The 17,434-nt window shown below is 60.1% G+C and overlaps 3 protein-coding genes across 5 annotated transcripts in view; all 3 read left to right on the forward strand.

Annotated features, from left to right (window-relative positions):
* Positions 1–10,562, forward strand: part of LOC147216482 (phospholipid-transporting ATPase ABCA1-like) — a 23,220-nt gene extending 12,658 nt beyond the window's left edge. The window contains exons 12-49 of one of the 3 annotated variants that reach the window (XM_086177157.1): positions 150–344; positions 796–1,007; positions 1,085–1,261; positions 1,346–1,568; positions 1,659–1,880; positions 1,958–2,162; positions 2,276–2,389; positions 2,480–2,654; positions 2,733–2,864; positions 2,942–3,081; positions 3,164–3,301; positions 3,421–3,650; positions 3,778–3,850; positions 3,923–4,125; positions 4,212–4,263; positions 4,351–4,464; positions 4,540–4,688; positions 4,762–4,886; positions 5,007–5,105; positions 5,178–5,367; positions 5,468–5,562; positions 5,644–5,676; positions 5,763–5,868; positions 5,943–6,017; positions 6,173–6,342; positions 6,427–6,604; positions 6,694–6,809; positions 6,895–7,039; positions 7,119–7,242; positions 7,334–7,463; positions 7,538–7,721; positions 7,801–7,907; positions 7,980–8,121; positions 8,205–8,339; positions 8,409–8,512; positions 8,593–8,685; positions 8,763–9,006; positions 9,089–10,562. In XM_086177157.1, coding sequence (XP_086033283.1) covers positions 150–344; positions 796–1,007; positions 1,085–1,261; positions 1,346–1,568; positions 1,659–1,880; positions 1,958–2,162; positions 2,276–2,389; positions 2,480–2,654; positions 2,733–2,864; positions 2,942–3,081; positions 3,164–3,301; positions 3,421–3,650; positions 3,778–3,850; positions 3,923–4,125; positions 4,212–4,263; positions 4,351–4,464; positions 4,540–4,688; positions 4,762–4,886; positions 5,007–5,105; positions 5,178–5,367; positions 5,468–5,562; positions 5,644–5,676; positions 5,763–5,868; positions 5,943–6,017; positions 6,173–6,342; positions 6,427–6,604; positions 6,694–6,809; positions 6,895–7,039; positions 7,119–7,242; positions 7,334–7,463; positions 7,538–7,721; positions 7,801–7,907; positions 7,980–8,121; positions 8,205–8,339; positions 8,409–8,512; positions 8,593–8,685; positions 8,763–9,006; positions 9,089–9,232 — 5,493 coding nt within the window. In that variant the 3' untranslated portion in view covers positions 9,233–10,562. Of the gene's footprint in view, positions 1–149; positions 345–795; positions 1,008–1,084; positions 1,262–1,345; positions 1,569–1,658; positions 1,881–1,957; positions 2,163–2,275; positions 2,655–2,732; positions 2,865–2,941; positions 3,082–3,163; positions 3,302–3,420; positions 3,651–3,777; positions 4,126–4,211; positions 4,264–4,350; positions 4,465–4,539; positions 4,689–4,761; positions 4,887–5,006; positions 5,106–5,177; positions 5,368–5,467; positions 5,563–5,643; positions 5,677–5,762; positions 5,869–5,942; positions 6,018–6,172; positions 6,343–6,426; positions 6,605–6,693; positions 6,810–6,894; positions 7,040–7,118; positions 7,243–7,333; positions 7,464–7,537; positions 7,722–7,800; positions 7,908–7,979; positions 8,122–8,204; positions 8,340–8,408; positions 8,513–8,592; positions 8,686–8,762; positions 9,007–9,088 lie in introns of all 3 variants that reach the window. The other 2 variants (XM_086177154.1, XM_086177156.1) reach the window with 2 other exon arrangements.
* A 216-nt stretch (positions 10,563–10,778) lies between these two features.
* spink4 (serine peptidase inhibitor, Kazal type 4) lies at positions 10,779–11,895 on the forward strand. The gene is made up of 4 exons (XM_086177181.1): positions 10,779–10,925; positions 11,338–11,369; positions 11,497–11,603; positions 11,742–11,895. The coding sequence occupies exons 1-4, from the start codon at positions 10,793–10,795 to the stop codon at positions 11,785–11,787; spliced, it is 318 nt and encodes a 105-aa protein (XP_086033307.1). The 5' UTR covers positions 10,779–10,792; the 3' UTR covers positions 11,788–11,895.
* A 372-nt stretch (positions 11,896–12,267) lies between these two features.
* Positions 12,268–16,388, forward strand: stra6l (STRA6-like). Its single transcript, XM_086176870.1, has 17 exons — positions 12,268–12,329; positions 12,410–12,482; positions 12,646–12,746; positions 12,844–12,974; positions 13,052–13,172; positions 13,238–13,283; positions 13,367–13,489; positions 13,566–13,748; positions 13,822–13,975; positions 14,204–14,279; positions 14,349–14,430; positions 14,524–14,572; positions 14,710–14,827; positions 14,910–15,029; positions 15,124–15,287; positions 15,462–15,605; positions 15,679–16,388. Exons 1-17 carry the CDS (start codon positions 12,307–12,309, stop codon positions 15,870–15,872), a joined length of 1,902 nt encoding a protein of 633 aa, XP_086032996.1. The 5' UTR covers positions 12,268–12,306; the 3' UTR covers positions 15,873–16,388.
* The last annotated feature ends 1,046 nt before the right edge of the window (positions 16,389–17,434 follow it).

The raw sequence follows: 17,434 nt of genomic DNA on the forward strand, positions 1-17,434 counted from the left end.
GTGGGCTCAGATCTTCTCAGTCGCACCAGTGTGGGCTCCCCGGGGTGATGAGAGGGCACGTTCTCTCACGCCCTTTCATTCCCCGGTCGGTAGACGTGTCCCGGAGACCCGACCCCTCCGAACACTAACCGTACCCAACATCTCCGCAGACGCTGCTCCAGAACAACGCCAGCGCCGCCTTCCTCAACTCGCAGCTCAGCGGATCGGAGTGGAGGGTAGTGGACGTGTCCAACTTCCTGTCCAAGGCCTCGGAGGACCGCCGACCTTCGGGATCAGCCTACACCTGGAGAGACGTCTTCAACGAGACGGACCAGGCCATCCAGACCATCACCCGCTTCATGGAGGTGAGTGTGTCAAAGAGCCCCCCCCCCCCCCCCCCAGGGACACCAGGTCTGGGACGGGTCAATGGGACAGCTTCACGCTTCATGTTAGCATCGTGTTAGCTTGGCAGTAGCGTCACATTAGCCCCACGTTAACTCCTCGTTAGCTTCACATTAGCCCTTGAAATGCGCTGCGGAGTCGTGGGGTCAACCTGTAAACAACCCTCTGCACCGGACGCTGGAGATCTTCTCTGGAGAAACTGGGCCAAAGCCCGGCGCAAAGGAGGATCTGGGTCGAGGCCCAACGAATCCTCCTCCTTCATTCCTTCCGCCCCGAACCTGGAGGCTCCTCAAGCAGTCTGAGATACAGGCCGGCTTCAAGCGGGTCGGACTGTGGGAGTCTAACCTGTAGGAGGTCTTCAGCTCCTCCCTGTCTCACGCAGCTCTTCTCTGGGATTCCACCCTTTCCTTGCAGTGCGTGAACCTGGACAAGCTGGAGCCGGTAGCCAATGAGGAGCGACTGGTCAACAAATCCATGGGTCTTCTGGACCACCAGAAGTTCTGGGCGGGGATCGTGTTCCCCGACATCTCCGGCGGCAGCAGCAGCTCCGACCTCCCTCCCAAGGTCAGCTACAAGATCCGCATGGACATCGATAACGTGGAGCGGACCAACAAGATCAAGGACGGGTAAGTCCGTGGCGTCCCGGGCTCTGCTGCCGTGGTCCGCGTGGCCTCGGGCTGACCGGCGCCGCCTCCACCTGCAGGTACTGGGACCCCGGCCCCAGGGCCGACCCCTTCGAGGACCTGCGCTACATCTGGGGAGGCTTCTCCTACCTGCAGGACGTGATCGAGCACGGGATCATCAGGGCCGTGACGGGCACCAAGGACAGGACGGGCGTGTACATCCAGCAGATGCCCTACCCCTGCTACGTGGACGACATGTGAGGGAGCGCCGGAGGGAGGCTCTTCTGCGGATCTCCGGATCTGTGGAGGAGCAACCCGCTCACCTTCTCCTCTGCTCGCAGCTTCCTGCGGGTGATGAGCCGCTCCATGCCGCTCTTCATGACCCTGGCCTGGATGTACTCTGTGGCCATCATCATCAAGGGGGTGGTCTACGAGAAGGAGGCGCGGCTCAAGGAGACCATGAGGATCATGGGGCTGAACAACGGCATCCTGTGGCTGAGCTGGTTCATCAGCAGCCTCGTCCCGCTGCTCATCAGCGCCGGCCTGCTGGTCATGCTGCTGAAGGTGGGAGAGTCAGCGAGTCGGCGCTCCGACCCTCAACATGGTGGACGAGACCTTTGTTAAAGCCCCCGACCCCGTGTCTCCCCTCCTCAGGTGGGGAACCTTCTGCCGTACAGCGACCCCGGCGTGGTCTTCCTCTTCCTGGGCTCTTTCGGCGTGGTCACCATCATGCAGTGCTTCCTGATCAGCACCTTGTTCTCCAGAGCCAACCTGGCGGCCGCCTGCGGAGGGATCATCTACTTCACCCTCTACCTGCCCTACGTCCTGTGCGTGGCCTGGCAGGACTACGTGGGCTTCGGAGCCAAGATCCTGGTGGTGAGTGGAGACCCGGCGGAGACCCGGCGCATCCCTCGCCGTCTTCTGATCCGAGGTCCTCCCCGTCCGTCCCGCAGAGCCTGCTGTCCCCCGTGGCCTTCGGCTTCGGCTGCGAGTACTTCGCCCTCTTTGAGGAGCAGGGCGTGGGGATCCAGTGGTCCAACCTTCTGGCCAGCCCCCTGGAGGAGGACAGCTACAACCTGACCACCTCCATCAGCCTCATGCTGTTGGACGCAGTTCTGTACGCGCTCATGACCTGGTACATCGAGGCCGTGTTCCCAGGTGAGTCTCGCACGGGTTCCCGCCTCTCGACCCGCCGAGCTCCGCAGGAGGACGGCTGACCGCGAACCCCAGTAGATCTCCATCCCGCTCACACCCGGGATCTTCTGTTCCAGGTCAGTATGGGATCCCCAGGCCCTGGTACTTCCCCTTCACCAGGACCTACTGGTGTGGAGAGAAGGAGGACAGGAACATCTCCACTCCTCTGTCCAAGAAAGGGAACGCTGACGGTAGGGATCGGTGCCGCCCCCCCGAGGTCCGCCGCCCTCCGGTCTTCTCGGAGCGTCATTGCCCCGCTCTTGCCTCTGGTTCCTCCCCAGCCGTGTGCATCGAGGAGGAGCCCGGCCACATCGAGCCGGGGGTCTACGTCGAGAACCTGGTGAAGGTCTACAGCCACGGGAACAAGCTGGCCGTGGACGGGCTGTCTCTGAGGTTCTACGAGGGCCAGATCACCTCCTTCCTGGGACACAACGGGGCCGGCAAGACCACCACCATGTGAGTCCCGGTGCGGGCGGCCGCTCGGAGGAGGAGCCAGCAGAAGCTGACCGAAGGTGTCCTCCATGTTTCCGACAGGTCCATCCTGACGGGGCTGTTCCCGCCCACCTCCGGCACCGCCTACATCCTGGGCAAGGACATCCGGACCGAGCTCAGCGCCATCAGGAGGAACCTGGGCGTCTGTCCCCAGCACAACGTGCTCTTCAGCATGTAGGTGCACGTGGTACGGCGGCGGCGGCGGCGGCTCCTCCGGCCGTCCCTGAGCTTCTCCGTCTCTGTCCTCGCAGGCTGACCGTGGAGGAGCACATCTGGTTCTACGCCCGGCTGAAGGGCCTCCCCGAGGAGCAGGTGAAGGCCGAGATGGAGCAGATCGTTTCCGACGTGGGTTTGCCTCACAAGCGTCGCTCTCGCACCAGCACGCTGTCAGGTGGGTCCCGCGCCGGCCCCGAGACCTCGAGACCCCGAGACCTCGAGGCCCCGTCTCTGAGCGCTCGTCCCGCTGTCCCCAGGCGGCATGCAGAGGAAGCTGTCGGTGGCGCTGGCGTTCGTCGGGGGCTCCAAGGTGGTGATCCTGGACGAGCCCACGGCCGGCGTGGACCCCTACGCCCGCAGGGGCATCTGGGACCTGCTGCTCAAGTACAGGCAAGGTACGGCTCCCCTGCTGCCCCGCATGAAGACCTGCAGGAGCTCACGCTGAGCCTGAACCTGTGTGTGTGTGTGTGTGTGTGTGTGTGTGTGTGTGTGTGTGTGTGTGTGTGGCCGCCAGGTCGCACCATCATCCTGTCCACCCACCACATGGACGAGGCCGACATCCTGGGCGACCGCATCGCCATCATCTCCCACGGGAAGCTGTGCTGCGTGGGCTCCTCGCTCTTCCTGAAGACCCAGCTGGGGACGGGCTACTACCTGACGCTGGTCAAGAGGGACTATGACCTGGCCCTGCAGTCCTGCAGGAACTCTGCCAGCACCGTGTCCTACAACAAGAAGACTGAGAAGGTACGGCCCGAGGTCAGGACGGGAGAGGACCGTCAGCAGTCTCAGGTCCAGAATGGCAGAGACATCTGAGAGCTTCTGGAGCTCAGGCTTTCGGGGAGATGTTGGTGACGTTCTCTCTGCTCTCCAGGAGGACAGCGTGTCGGAGAGCAGCTCGGACGCAGGTCTGGGCAGCGAACCCGAGAGCGAAACCACCACCATCGGTGAGGAGGCCTCCTCCTTCCCTCCGGCAGGACGACCCCTGACTCCCTCTCACGACCTCTCCTGCTTTCCAGACGTCTCCCTCATCTCCAACGTCATTTGCAAGCACGTCTGCGAGGCCCGCCTGGTGGAGGACCTGGGACACGAGCTCACCTACGTGCTGCCCTACCAGTCGGCGAAGGACGGAGCCTTCGTGGAGCTCTTCCACGAGCTGGACGACCGGCTGGGCGACCTGGGAATATCCAGCTACGGGATATCAGACACCACCCTTGAGGAGGTCTGGACCAGGGGCCCTCGGGGACCTCGAAGCACGTTCGGCTTTGTCCGGTGCAGAAGATCTGACCGTGTTCTGTGTTGTCTCAGATTTTCCTGAAGGTGGCGGAGGACAGCGGGGTGGATTCAGTGGAGCTCTCAGGTGAGGCGGATCTGCTCTCATTTCGGTGGCGTCCGGTGAGGATGAGGAGTTGTGGGTCCATCAACGTGTTCCTCTCCTGGGTTTCAGACGGAGTGGTGCCCACGAGGACCCGTCGCCACCACGCCTTCGGAGACCACCAGAGCTGCCTGAAGCCTTTCACCGAGGACGACCTGGACTTCAACGACTCGGAAGGCGACCCAGGTAGGACCGCGCCGGGATCTTCTGAGCCTCCGGCGTCCCCGTGGACCTGCTCAGGACGTCTGTGGGTGTCTCCAGAGTCCCGGGAGACGGACTGGCTGAGCGGGACGGACGGCAAAGGCTCCTTCCAGGTCAAGGGCTGGAGCCTGAAGAGGCAGCAGTTTGTGGCGTTGCTATGGAAACGCTTCCTGTACGCGCGGCGCTCCAGGAAAGGCTTCTTCGCTCAGGTGGGGGCCGATCTTTCCACCTTCTCCGCCGCACGCGTCCTCCTCGGCGTCTCAAGGAGATCTCCTCCCGCAGATCGTCCTGCCGGCCGTGTTCGTGTGCATCGCCCTGGTCTTCAGCCTCATCGTCCCGCCCTTCGGGAAGTACCCCAGCCTGGCCCTGGACCACAGCATGTACGAGGAGCAGTTCACCTTCATCAGGTGCGAGAGCTTCTCCCTGTCCTCGGGCGAAGGTTCGCCGAGCCGGTCCTGACCGTCTGCGGCCGCGCTGCCGCTGTCCGGTGAGGACCGGCGGGGTCACGCCTTGTCTTCTCTCCGCAGCAACGACCTTCCTGAAGATCCTCACACCGGCAGGCTCCTGGGAGCTCTGACGGACACGCCCGGCTTCGGGACCCACTGCATGGAAGGGGAATCTTCTCGGTGAGTTCCGGACCTTTAACCTGAGCCATCTTGTACGGACCTCCTTCCACGGACCGCCTGTATGTTCTCCAGGGACGGGTCCTGTGCCGCGCCGGAGGAGGTCTGGTCCGTCCCCTCGGTACCTCAGAGTGTTCAGGACATGCTGGAGCAGGGCAACTGGTCGATGGAGAACCCGTCCCCCCTGTGTGAGTGCAGCTGTGAGGGGAGGAAGAGGATGCTGCCGGAGTGTCCTCCAGGGGCCGGAGGACTTCCTCCTCCACAGGTCAGTTGACGCCCACGTCTCCTGAGCTGGCCTGGAGAAGACCGGGGCTTCTCGGCGCTCTCTCTCACCGTGGCTGAGATGTCTTCGTCTTTGCGTCCAGGTGAAGATCAGTACGACGGACACCCTCCAGAATTTGACGGGCAGGAACATCTCAGACTACCTGGTGAAAACCTACGCCCAGATCATCGGGAAGAGGTGACGCTCCTCCGCATCCACCGTGTTGTCATTGAGTGTCCAGAAGGTGTGAAGGACTAAACCCGCTCTCTCCTCTTTTAGCCTCAAGAACAAGATCTGGGTCAACGAGTTCAGGTACGGACCTGACGCCGGCCTCCCGGGCTTCGGTCCTCCGTGCATCTCCTCCGCCCGCTCACTCCTTCTCCACGGTGTTTCTGCAGATACGGTGGCTTCTCGCTGGGCGCCAGGAGCTCCCAGCTTCTGTCCCACAGAGACGAAGTGGACGAGGCCATCGCTCAGCTGAGGAGGCGCTTCCGTCTGGAGAGGGTAGGTCTTCTCCTCCGCCTGGGGCTGATGTTCTGCCCTGCCTCCGGCGTGTCTGACGCCCCTGTGCCCACCAGGGAACCGCTGCCGACCGCTTCTTCAGGAGCCTCTCCAGCTTCGTCCAAGGCCTGGACTCCAAGAACAACGTCAAGGTCAGCACAGGAACTCCAGAGTCTCCTCTGACGGCGCACCTCAGGCAGTGCACGTGAACTTGAGATGTCTCGCTGAAGGCCATGTCGGGTCCTTCTCCTGGGTCTCCCGCCGTGAAAGGACCACGAGCGTCTCAGATCTGCTCTCTGACCTCCAGATCTGGTTCAACAACAAGGGCTGGCACAGCATCGGCTCCTTCCTGAACGTGATGAACAACGGCGTCCTGAGGGCCAGCCTGCCCGCCGGCTCCGACCCCTCCAGGTTCGGCATCTCCGCCTTCAACCACCCTCTGAACCTCACCAAGGAGCAGCTGTCCCAGGTGGCTCTGTGAGTATCTAGAAGTCCGTCCGAGCCCTCCGCCCCCCCCGGCCGACCCCCCGCCCGCTCAGCCCGGCGCTCCTCCGCCCGCAGGATGACCACGTCCGTCGACGTGCTGGTGTCCATCTGCGTGATCTTCGCCATGTCCTTCGTGCCGGCCAGCTTCGTGGTGTTCCTCATCCAGGAGCGCGTGAACAAAGCCAAGCACATGCAGTTCATCAGCGGCGTGCAGCCCTTCCTCTACTGGCTGGCCAACTTCGTGTGGGACATGGTGAGCATCTCCGCCGCCTCCAGCCTCCTCCAGCCGCCGCTCCTCCCAGCCGGCCCTGACCTCCTCCGCCCGCTCCTCCTCCTCCTCAGTGCAACTACATCGTCCCGGCCACCCTGGTCATCATCATCTTCGTGTGTTTTCAACAAGACGCCTACGTGTCCTCCACCAACCTGCCCGTGCTGGCCATGCTGCTGCTGCTCTACGGGTGGGTGGAGCTCGCCTTCTTCTCCGAGGGCCGACGCCCGAGGTCCTGCTTGGCTCTCAACCCTCAATGCCCCTGTCTTCTCCAGGTGGTCCATCACCCCTCTGATGTACCCGGCCTCCTTCTTCTTCAAGATCCCCAGCACCGCCTACGTGGTCCTGACCAGCGTCAACATCCTGATCGGAATCAACGGCAGCGTGTCCACCTTCGTGCTGGAGCTCTTTGGGAGCAACGTGAGGCCCGCCTTCGCCCGGACCCGTTGGACCTCCTCGCAGTCGAGACCCTGACGTCCTCTCTCGCTTCTCCTCCCAGGAGATCGGCGGCATCAACGACATCCTGAAGAACGTGTTCCTCATCTTCCCTCACTTCTGCCTGGGCAGAGGGCTGATCGACATGGTGAAGAACCAGGCCATGGCCGACGCCCTGGAGAGATTCGGTACTGGACGTCCGCTGTCCTTCTCCTCCGTCCCGCCCGGGCAGGTTCTGGCAGGTTCTGGCAGGTTCTCACAGCCCCGCTTTGTGTCCAGGGGAGAACCGGTTCCGCTCGCCGCTGGCCTGGGACATGGTGGGAAAGAACCTGTTCGCCATGGCCGTGGAGGGCGTGGTCTTCTTCTGCATCACCGTCCTCATCCAGTACCGCTTCTGCTTCAAGGCCAGGTGGGTGAAGGTCCGCCCGGATCTCCCGCGCCGCCATGACGGCGCCTCTGAAAGCTCTCGTCCCGGCGTCGCAGGTCCTCCACCGGCCACCTGAAGCCCATCGGCGAGGAGGACGAAGACGTGGCCCGGGAACGTCAGAGGATCCTGGGCGGAGGAGGACAGGCCGACATTCTGGAGCTTCGCCAGCTCACCAAGATCTACAAGCGCAAGCAGAAGCCGGCGGTGGATCGTCTGTGCGTGGGGATTCCCCCCGGAGAGGTAAGAACTTCTGCGTCACGCCGGACGGATCTCCGCTCCTCTGCCGAACCTTCACTGACGGCGACGCTGCCGTCCGCAGTGCTTCGGTCTGCTCGGCGTCAACGGGGCCGGGAAGACCAGCACCTTCAAGATGCTGACCGGGGACTCGGCGGTGACGGGCGGGGAGGCCTTCCTGGCGGGCAAGAGGTGAGGAGCGGGAGGCGGCCGAGTCATTCCCGCTCGGAAGGGGGTCCTTCTCTAACCTCGTCCCGTTTCCAGCGTCACGGCGGAGATGGACGAGGTCCACCAGAACATGGGCTACTGCCCTCAGTTCGACGCCATCAACGAACTGCTGACGGGCCGGGAGCACCTGGAGTTCTACGCCATCCTCAGAGGCGTCCCTGAGAAGGAGGTTTGCGAGGTGAGTCCAGAGGAGGAGCTCCCGTCCAGCAAGACCTCGGCGAGGACGGACCTCCTGACGCAGAACCTGCCTTTGTCCTCCAGGTGGCGGAGTGGGGCATCAGGAAGCTGGGCCTGGTCAAGTACGTGGACAAAGCTGCCGGCAGCTACAGTGGAGGCAACATGAGGAAGCTCTCTACCGCCATCGCCCTCATCGGGGGGCCGCCGGTGGTGTTTCTGGTGAGTGAGGACCTCCAGCTCCATGCCCTCCACCACCTCCACCTGCTCACCCATCTTCTCTCCTCCCAGGATGAACCTACAACAGGCATGGACCCCAAAGCCCGCCGCGCCCTGTGGAACGCCATCCTCAGCATCATCAAAGAGGGACGCTCTGTGGTTCTGACCTCCCACAGGTGAGGAGAAGCTCACACACGTGTGCAGACACACACACACACACACACACACACCCTGATGTGCTCCTGCCGTCCTGCAGCATGGAGGAGTGTGAGGCTCTCTGCACCAGAATGGCCATCATGGTGAACGGCAGGTTCCGCTGCCTGGGGAGCGTGCAGCACCTGAAGAACAGGTAGGACCTGAGATGGAGGCTGGAGGTTGGAGGTCCCCGCTGGAGGTAAGATCTGACGCCCTGTCGCGTGGCACCAGGTTCGGAGACGGGTACACCATCATCCTGCGCGTGGCCGGCCCCGACCCCGACCTGCGGCCCGTGACGGAGTTCATCGAGCTGGAGCTGCCGGGGAGCACGCTGAAGGAGAAGCACAGGAACATGCTGCAGTACCAGCTGCCCTCCTCCCTCACCTCCCTCGCCCGCATCTTCTCGCTGCTCTCCAGGAACAAGGAGGCGCTGAGCATCGAGGACTACTCCGTCTCCCAGACCACCCTGGACCAAGTAAGGAGACGGCGGTCGGGCCGAGCTCCTCTCCTTCTTCTCCACCTCCTCGGGTTCTCAACCTTCCTTTTCTTCCTCCCAGGTGTTTGTGAATTTCGCCAAGGACCAAAGTGACGAAGACCACCTGAAAGACGTCCACCTCAGCAAGCGAGACGCCGTGACGGTGGACATCTCTCGGCTGGACTCCTTCCTCACCGACGCCAAGAGCAGGGAGAGCTGCGTCTGACCCGACCCGGGAGCAGAACCGCAACCCTGAGACCAAACGACCGGGAGGACTTTTCTATGTCTTTTTACTTTTGTACAGATGTTCCTCTGAGGATTCCAACCACCAACCGACGCACGTCAATGCAACCGCCCGAGTATTAACCAAGACCTGGTGGACCCGAGGGCCGGAGAAACTGGAGACCGGAGCTCCGCTCCCAGGCTGGCACCTGAGGTGGCAGCGGCTCCAAACCGGAAGGTCTGTAGTACCAGGAGGTGCCCTCGGCTCCTGGGGAGAAGGTCCCCTTCGGCCCGGGATCAACCGCCGCCGGCCGCTAATAGACGGATGACTTCTTCTCGGGCCGCGTCCGGGGACCTTCTCAGTCGGACCTGAGGCAGACACAGGGGACGTCTGCAGGTCGGACTTCCGTCTCTGGTTGTCCTCGGTGTAGAGGGGGTCCACCACGGCCGGGGAGGAACCAGGACTGCTTTCAAGGAACCTGACCTCGGACGATCGGTCTGGTGTGGCGCCATCTTGAACTGGAACCGGGAGAACCCCAGAACATCTTGCATGTTTCCAGCAGGGCGGCACACCTGGACTCAGTGTGTGTGTGAGTGTGTGTGTGTGTGTGTGTGTGTGTGTGTGTGTGTGTGTGTCAGCATGCCGTCTAACGGGGTGTGAAGTTGTTGTAATTGTTGGACTTCTGGAGGATCAGCGGGTCCCGACCTGAACTGAGGTGTAAAAATCAAGTATTTATAGAAATGCGAGGAGGGTCAGATGGAACGTCTCCACAGGTCCTTCTCAGGGTGGGGGGTCTGGACCAGAACTATCACCGATCTGGCCTCGAAGGAGAGGTGAAAGTGCCAAACGGAGAGAAGGAAGTCCGGAAGCTGCTCTCCTGAAGTTCGGTTCCTGATCCGAACGTCCTCGTCATCTTCACCGTCCTCAAACTGCCAGCCGTCAAAGGTCCGGGCCGTCTTCTGCCCGCTCCCAAACTGCAGGACGCCGAACCGGCGGCTCTCCTGAAACCGGCCCGGTGGGCTCCATCCTGGGGTCTGGGCCGTCCGAACCGACGGCGGATTCCTCCGGACCCGCAGGAGGTTCTGGTCTGGGTCGGCCTCTCCTCCTGCAGGAGGTCCTGACCTCTGCCTCCGTTTAGCCTAAGCACTTTGTCTGAGATATCTGCAGACAGAGGTCTCCACTGGAACGCTGTGGAGGAACGGGGGCTGGTCTTCTCTCCTCTTCTGGATGTTGTTGGTTTACAGTTTAATATTGTTATTGTTGTTGATGTTGATGTTGATGATTATCGTGTCTCTTTTCATCCACCAATAAAGTTCATACATTTTCACTAAAACCATCTCCAGTGTCTTCTCACACTTCTTCCACTGTCAGCTGCTCCGTCACGACTCCTCAGGAGTTCGCCTTCCCCGGTGTGTGTGTGTGTGTGTGTGTCACTCAACATGGGTGTGTGTGTGTGTGTGTGTGTCAACATGGGTGTGTTCTCCAGGCTGTGTGTCAGATGGGTGACCAGGTGATCTGCTGACTGACTGCAGAGAGAGAGAGAGAGAGTGTGTGTGTGTCTTCATGTTCAGCTGCTGTGTTCCCACACACACACATGCAGTGCTATCAGCAGCAGGCGAGCAGCGACCTCACTCACAAACTTCCACCATGAGAGTACGAGTGGTCCTGGTTCTCCTGCTCCTCTGCCTGGCTGCAGGTAAGGAAACATCTGGAGGTCTCTGAACTTCAGGACACCCTTCACCTGTGCTGCTCCGGGTCCATCCACCACCATGTTTTATATACTCACACACACATGACACATTATATAGACACATTTATATATACATATACACGTACATGTGTTTTAGTTTTACACGATTATATATATATGTGTGTGTGTGTATGTATGTATGTTTGTATATATATATATAAAACCAAAGTCAGTCCATAGTTCGGTTCTGCTCTGAATGTACTAAAGAACTTGTGTGAAAAGTACTACCACTGCACCTGTGAGTGTGTGTGTGTGTGTGTGTGTGTGTGTGTACGTGCACAGATGCTGGACTTTTCTCTGCAGCAGTTAATCATTGATTGTCTAACGGCTCAAAAATGGTTTGATTTGTTTTTCTCAGGAGCCGTGGAAAGAGATGGAGCTCTGAGAAAGGTCAGGCAGTGACCAACAAGTGTGTGTGTGTTTGTGTGTTTACCTTTGAACAACAACCTGGAAAGACACTTGGATTCCAGCGAAACACTGTCGTGTGTGTGTGTGTGTGTGTGTGTGTGTCCTGCAGTTGGAGTGTATGGAGGACAGCTCTGCGTGCCCCCTGAACCTGGCCCCGGTGTGCGGCAGCGACGGGAACACCTACGCCAACGACTGTGCCCTCTGCTTCCACAGGCAGTGAGTGCCAGTGCTGCCTCGGGCCACCAGCAGGGGGCGCTCTGCTGGCGGGGAGGAGAAAGGACAGCGATCACACCGACCTCTTTAAAGTGAAGGTTACTAAGTGTGTGTGTGTGTGTGTGGTCACTGTATCTCCAGAGAGACCAGGATGGACATTGTGATTGTCAAGGAGGGCACCTGCTGATGGGGCCGGCGACCCCCCCGACCCCTCCAAGATGGTGGAGGAGTAAATCCCTCAGGTTGACCAGACAAGTTAATCTAAACACCAGAAATAAAACCCTTCTACAGCAAACGTCTCCTCCCTTTTGTTCTGACAAAGTGTTCTCGTCTTCTGGGCTGCCTTCAAACATCTGCTCACACACCTTCCGGGAGGAAGGAGGTGCAGGAACGTCAGTGAAGGCAGGAGGTGACCCAACGGTCAGCCTCTGTTTGCCTTCCTTATGCTAACACTGGAGTCGATAGCTATGTGTGTGTGTGTGTGTGTGTGTGTGTGTGCGTGTGTGTGTGCGCGTGTGTGTGTGCGTGTGTGTGCGCGTGTGTGTGCGTGTGTGTGTGTGTGTGTGTGTCAGAGGGAAGCACACTGTTTAGCTTGGAGTTTAAAGGTCAAAGTCACGTGACTGAAAGCAGGAAACAAAAAAAGGAATCTGCTCTTTGTCTCTTCCTGGATCCGTGGGTTGCAAGCTGAAGTTCTCGTTAGTCGGCGATGGGGAATCAGGTGGAACCCGGGTAAGTACCACCTCCTCCTGGAGCTCCCCTCCACACACACACACACACACACACACACAGTTGTGTGTTCTGCTCTGCAGGGAAGCAGTGGTTCTGCGCTGTGAGAACGGGGTCTCCATGGAGATGTTCCTCCACCTGTCCCTCCTGCCTGCTGTGAGTGACCCAAACCCTCACCATAGGTTCTGCAGGTTCTGCAGGTTCTGGGTCCTGGGCCGGCTCCGCTCGACTTCACCGACTCACCGGTACCGTGGAGTGTGGTCTGCAGTGTGAGTCAACGGAGTGTGTGTGTGTGTGTGTGTGTGTGGTGTGCTTCCAGGTCCTGGTGGTGGGGGTCCTGTCCTTCCTCCAGAGGAGACGGCGCCCCCTGGCGGTGGACTTCCTGCTGCCCTCCCTGGGGGGCCGTTTCGCCGTGGTGGTGTAAGCGCTCCCGCCGAGGAGGACGGGTGAAGGTGCGAAGGTCTCCTCGCCAGGAGGCCTCCTGACCCGTCCTCTGACCCGTCCTCCTGGTCTCCAGGCCTCTGGACTCCATCGGCAGCTTCAGCAACCGCTGGTCGTACGGCTTCGCCTTCGGCGCCGCGTCCTACGGGGTCCTGCTGCTCTTCTCCGAGAACTACCTGCCCTTCAGCGTCCCGCCCTGGGCCACAGGTGGGGAGCTGCTCCTCCTCTTCCTTCTTCTCTTCTCCTGTCCTCCTGGTGATGTTCTGCGGCCCGTCCTCCTACAGTGGTGGTGTACCTGGCGGGGTCCCTGGAGGTGGGTCTGGCGTACTTCCCCCTGTTTGCGTGTCTCTCCACGCCGTTCAGGAGCGCCGGTGCCGTGATGGGGCTCCTCTACTGCCTGGCCTGGTAAACGTCCTCCTCGGTCGGCGGAGTCGGACCGCGGTTCGGTCCTGAAGTGGTTTTGTGTGCAGGGCGGCGGTGACGGCGTGGGACACCTTCACCTGTCCGTCCGGGGAGGTGGGTGCGGAGGGGCTGCGGCTTGGAATTGTAGCCGCCCGATCAGAACGGCGGCGGATCAACCTGCTCCTCCTTCCTGGCAGATCCTGGGAAGATACCAGAAGATCATCATCATGTGGCCCTCCATCCTCTCCCTCGTCTTCCTCCTGGGACGTTTCGTCTACATCCTGGTCAAAGACGTCCAGCTGCATCTCCGGCAGGAGGAGGTCGGACCCCTTCGCCGCCGTCGGTCAGAAGATCCCGCTAAGTTGTCACTGAGACCTTCCGGACCTTCTCCTCCAGGTTCCCGAGGAGCTGACGGAGCAGCACCACCTCCAGCACGTTCACAGGCTGCTGAGGAGGACGGCGGGCGGCGGGGAGGCCCCGGGCTGGTTCCAGAGCCGGGTGTACCGGTGGGACCCCGCCTTCAAGTTCCCCAACAGGGTCCTGGGCACCGCCATCATCTCCCTCATCGGCCTCTACGCGGTCAGAGACGGGACCTTCTTGGTAGCGGAGAACCTCCTCCGCGCCCGCTCAACCCGGTCTGCTCCCCCCCCAGGCCACTCTGGCCGATTACAGCCTCAGCAGCATCGCCTTCGACCGCCTGGAGACCTGGAAGGACCTGCTGAAGGACCTGGCGGGATCCTGTAACCGCACCCAGGCCCTGGAGGACGCCCTTCCTCGCCTAGAGGAGCTTCTCACCGTGGCCAGGAGTGAGTCCACAGCACACGTCTCTACAAGAGGCACTCTCATTGGTCCAGGGGGAGCCAATGAGTCAATGCCTCTTTTCTGATCACCATAGGCTCCGCCCCTAACCCTGAGCGGGATAAGCTGTGCAGATGGATGGATGGATGGATGGATGGATGGACGGATGGATGGATGAGTGGTTGTTATTGGTCATCACAGCAAGCAGCTGGTTATCTCCATGTCTTCTCCTGCAGGGACTTGGACGGCGACCACCATCTTTGCAAGCATGAACTCGGTGGCCTACACCCTCCACGTCCTGGTGTGTTACAGGTAGGAGGATCCCGGACGAAGGTCTCTCACACCAGAGAAGAACATCTCCTACCATTCTGCTGCTTGAAGGAAACACCTGAGGAGACTGTGGAGAGGAGAGAAGGACTTCATCCCGGCGAAGTTTCACAGCATCTCCTCGGCCGTCAGCGTGGTGAGTGCGAGGAGAACCCGCTCCTCCCGTCTCCTCCACGACCTTTGAGGAAACACCAGCGGAACGCGCTCAGGCTGCGGTTTTGTCCCGCAGGCTTCCATTGCGAGGTACTCCGGCTGGCAGATCGCATTCACGCTGTGGGGTGAGTCTCCAGGACCAGGATGGTCCTCCTGAGCCACCGCCGGCCAGAGCTTCACAGAGGCTTAGGGAGAAGCACCGCCACCGCTGACAATAGAAGACGAACGTGAAGCTCCAACCTGGAACTTCTTCCCCCCCTAGGCTTCCTGATCGTCCACTTTGTCCACTTCCTGCTCGCCCTGGTGTTCGTCTACCTCCTCATCCTCCCCGTGCAGCACGGGCACGCACTGAGCATGCTCAGCAACCTAGGCATCATCATGTAAGTGTGTGTGAGTGTGTGTGTGTGATGGTGTGTGTTAGGATCACAGGTCTCCTCCTCCCTCTCCTCCTCTGCCTTCCAGTCTGACCATCAGCCTGGTGGTGGCCATGGTGATCCTCCAGGTTGTCCTGGTGCAGCTCTTCTTCCTTCAGGACAAACTGTCTCCCAGTGACCCCGACAAACCCCTGGCTCTGAATAACAGGTGTGTGTGTGTGTGTGTTGAAACATTAACCTGGATTCTCAGTGAAGGTGAGAAACTGCACATGGTAACACTCTGCCCTTCCCTCCGCCTGCAGGAAAGCCTTCCACTGCTTCAGCTACTTCTTCTTCTTCTACAATGTGATCCTGGGGATCAGCAGCTGCATCCTGCGGCTGCTGAGCAGCGTGGTGGTCGGCACCTGGCTGGTGTCCCGCATCGACAGGACCATCATGCAGAGAGGATACGAAGGCCTGGACGCCGGTACGCTCGCTCCCGGTGTCCCGACTCTGACTCTGGTCAGGAGGGTCGGGTTCGGTCGGTGGACAGCCAAGAAGTGTTGGTGTGGAGATACGGACTCGCCGGACGAGGAGCCGATGAAGGGTGAGGCCAGGTTCTGCAGATGTTCACGCCTGCCCCGCTTTGTCCTTACACCAGGATACAGCACGTGGGTTGGGATGATCTTCGCTGACCATCACCACAGCAACCCGTCCATGGTGTGTTTCTGCCAGCTTCTGGTCTCCTGCTCGCCGCAGGGGCGCCCGCCGGCCTCCTACCACACATTCGGCAACACGCTTTCGGGTAGGTGGCTTCCGATCCCCGGCCTACGCCTGTTCGTCAGCCGTCAGCTGTCAGCACTCCTTTCCCCTGGCAGAGCCCCGGGTGAGCGGTCGGGCCAGGAGACGCTGGGCCCTGGTCTACACCTTGCTGAGGAACCCCCACCTGATCCCGCTCAGGAAGCACCGGCTCTCCTCACCTGACCCCTTCGGACCCTTCAGCGCCCGGTTGCCTCCCGAGGCCGGGTTCTCCTCGGTCACCATTGCAGTCAGCTCGTCAGAGAACTGCTAGAACCCATGTTGAATCGTGAAGGGGTTCTGGACCGGCTGGCATTTGGTTCAGAAGACGGCAACTGGGAAGTGGATGGGCGCCTCGAGGGGTACAACTTCCATGACTTCTACTCCGAGAGCCGTTCCTTAGCTGGCGCATCTCCATCTTTGCTAGAGCTTGTTTTCATTTAAAGGCCTTTGGGGCCCATAGAGGCCCATAGAGGAAGAGGGGGAGTGAAAGCTCCCTCATCCCTAAAAAGACTGAGTATTCTCCAGTTAAGGCAGATTTCAGAACATTTAGCCTGTTTAAGTTCATATATTTGCATCTTTGGCATGACAGTGGATTCACCAAGACAAGACAGGACGGTTTTACAGAGCGAGTCTGACTCCGGTGGAGACTCGATTCTAGAAAATCCTCTTCCTCTCAGGTCCGTCCGAACAGAGCCGTTTGGGTTCCGGCAGATGATCACCTGTGCATAGTAAAGGGTTTCACTTCAAATTAAAAAAGAAAATCATTAAAGTAATATTATATTGAACCGAACTTGGCTTCTTATCTTTTATTTCTAATCGTAAACTCCGTATCCAGACCGAGGTAGAGACACGCCTTCACCCCGTTCCAAAATTCCGACAGGCCTTAAAAGCAGCACCGGTCCTGCCGCGGCCCCTGAAGAAACCCCGCTGAGATCCAGCTGAAACCCCGCTGAGATCCCGCTGAAACCCCGCAGAGGTCCAGCTGAAACCCCGCTGAAGTCCAGCTGAAACCCCGCAGAGATTCAGCTGAAACCCCGCTGAGATCCAGCTGAAACCCCGCAGAGGTCCAGCTGAAACCCCGCAGAGATCCAGCTGAAACCCGCAGAGGTCCAGCTGAAACCCTGCAGAGGTCCAGCTGAAACCCCGCTGAAGTCCAGCTGAAACCCCGCAGAGATCCAGCTGAAACCCCGCTGAAGTCCAGCTGAAACCCCGCAGAGATCCAGCTGAAACCCCGCTGAAGTCCAGCTGAAACCCCGCAGAGATCCAGCTGAAACCCCGCTGAAGTCCAGCTGAAACCCCGCAGAGGTCCGGCTGAAACCCCGCTGAAACCCCGGGTTCTCCGGTTTCGCCGTGTCCTGTCCCGGACCGCGGGCTCCGGTGTCCCGGAGTGTGTCCGCGGCTCCGGCGGGACTTTTCCCCGCAGCGTCTCCGGGCGGCAGTGAACTCCAAGCGGCGCGGAGCAGCGGAGCTTGTGAGCCGGGGGCGGTTCGGCTCACATCGCTGCCCACCTACAGGTAACTCGTCCCCGCGGCGCTGGGACGCGTCGCATCTCGGAACCGACGGTCCTTTTCTTCCAGTCCCGTCGTGTTGTCTTTTCTTTTAGCCCGAAAATGGCAAATATACTGGTCGTGACGTCTGCGCAGTCCGCCGCCATTAGCTAACAGTTAGCCTTTAGCGGCGCCCAGAGCTGCCCCCGCACACCCCCCCCGTTCAACTCAGCCCGGCAATAATGTCAGAAAACTAATAAGAATGACTCTTAGCGCTGTTTATAAAATTCAAATTTTTTATTTCATTTCGAAAATGTGTTTTCTGTAAATTTGAAGTGTATGGCGT

This window comes from Fistularia commersonii, chromosome 29 (assembly GCF_037954325.1).
Source record: "Fistularia commersonii isolate RoL2024-O1a breed Wild chromosome 29, RoL_Fcom_v1.0, whole genome shotgun sequence".
Lineage (NCBI taxonomy): Eukaryota > Metazoa > Chordata > Actinopteri > Syngnathiformes > Fistulariidae > Fistularia > Fistularia commersonii.

Excerpts from the sequence above, each read along its gene's own strand:
- stra6l (XM_086176870.1), top strand. The coding sequence starts at position 12,307 with ATGGGGAATCAGGTGGAACCCGG. Across the intron at positions 12,330-12,409 it reads GGGAATCAGGTGGAACCCGG|GGAAGCAGTGGTTCTGCGCT; the intron begins GTAAGTACCACC and ends TCTGCTCTGCAG. Across the intron at positions 13,749-13,821 it reads CCCTCATCGGCCTCTACGCG|GCCACTCTGGCCGATTACAG; the intron begins GTCAGAGACGGG and ends CTCCCCCCCCAG.
- spink4 (XM_086177181.1), top strand. The coding sequence starts at position 10,793 with ATGTTCAGCTGCTGTGTTCCCACACACACACATGCAGTGCTATCAGCA. Across the intron at positions 10,926-11,337 it reads GCTCCTCTGCCTGGCTGCAG|GAGCCGTGGAAAGAGATGGA; the intron begins GTAAGGAAACAT and ends TGTTTTTCTCAG. Across the intron at positions 11,370-11,496 it reads GAGATGGAGCTCTGAGAAAG|TTGGAGTGTATGGAGGACAG; the intron begins GTCAGGCAGTGA and ends TGTGTCCTGCAG.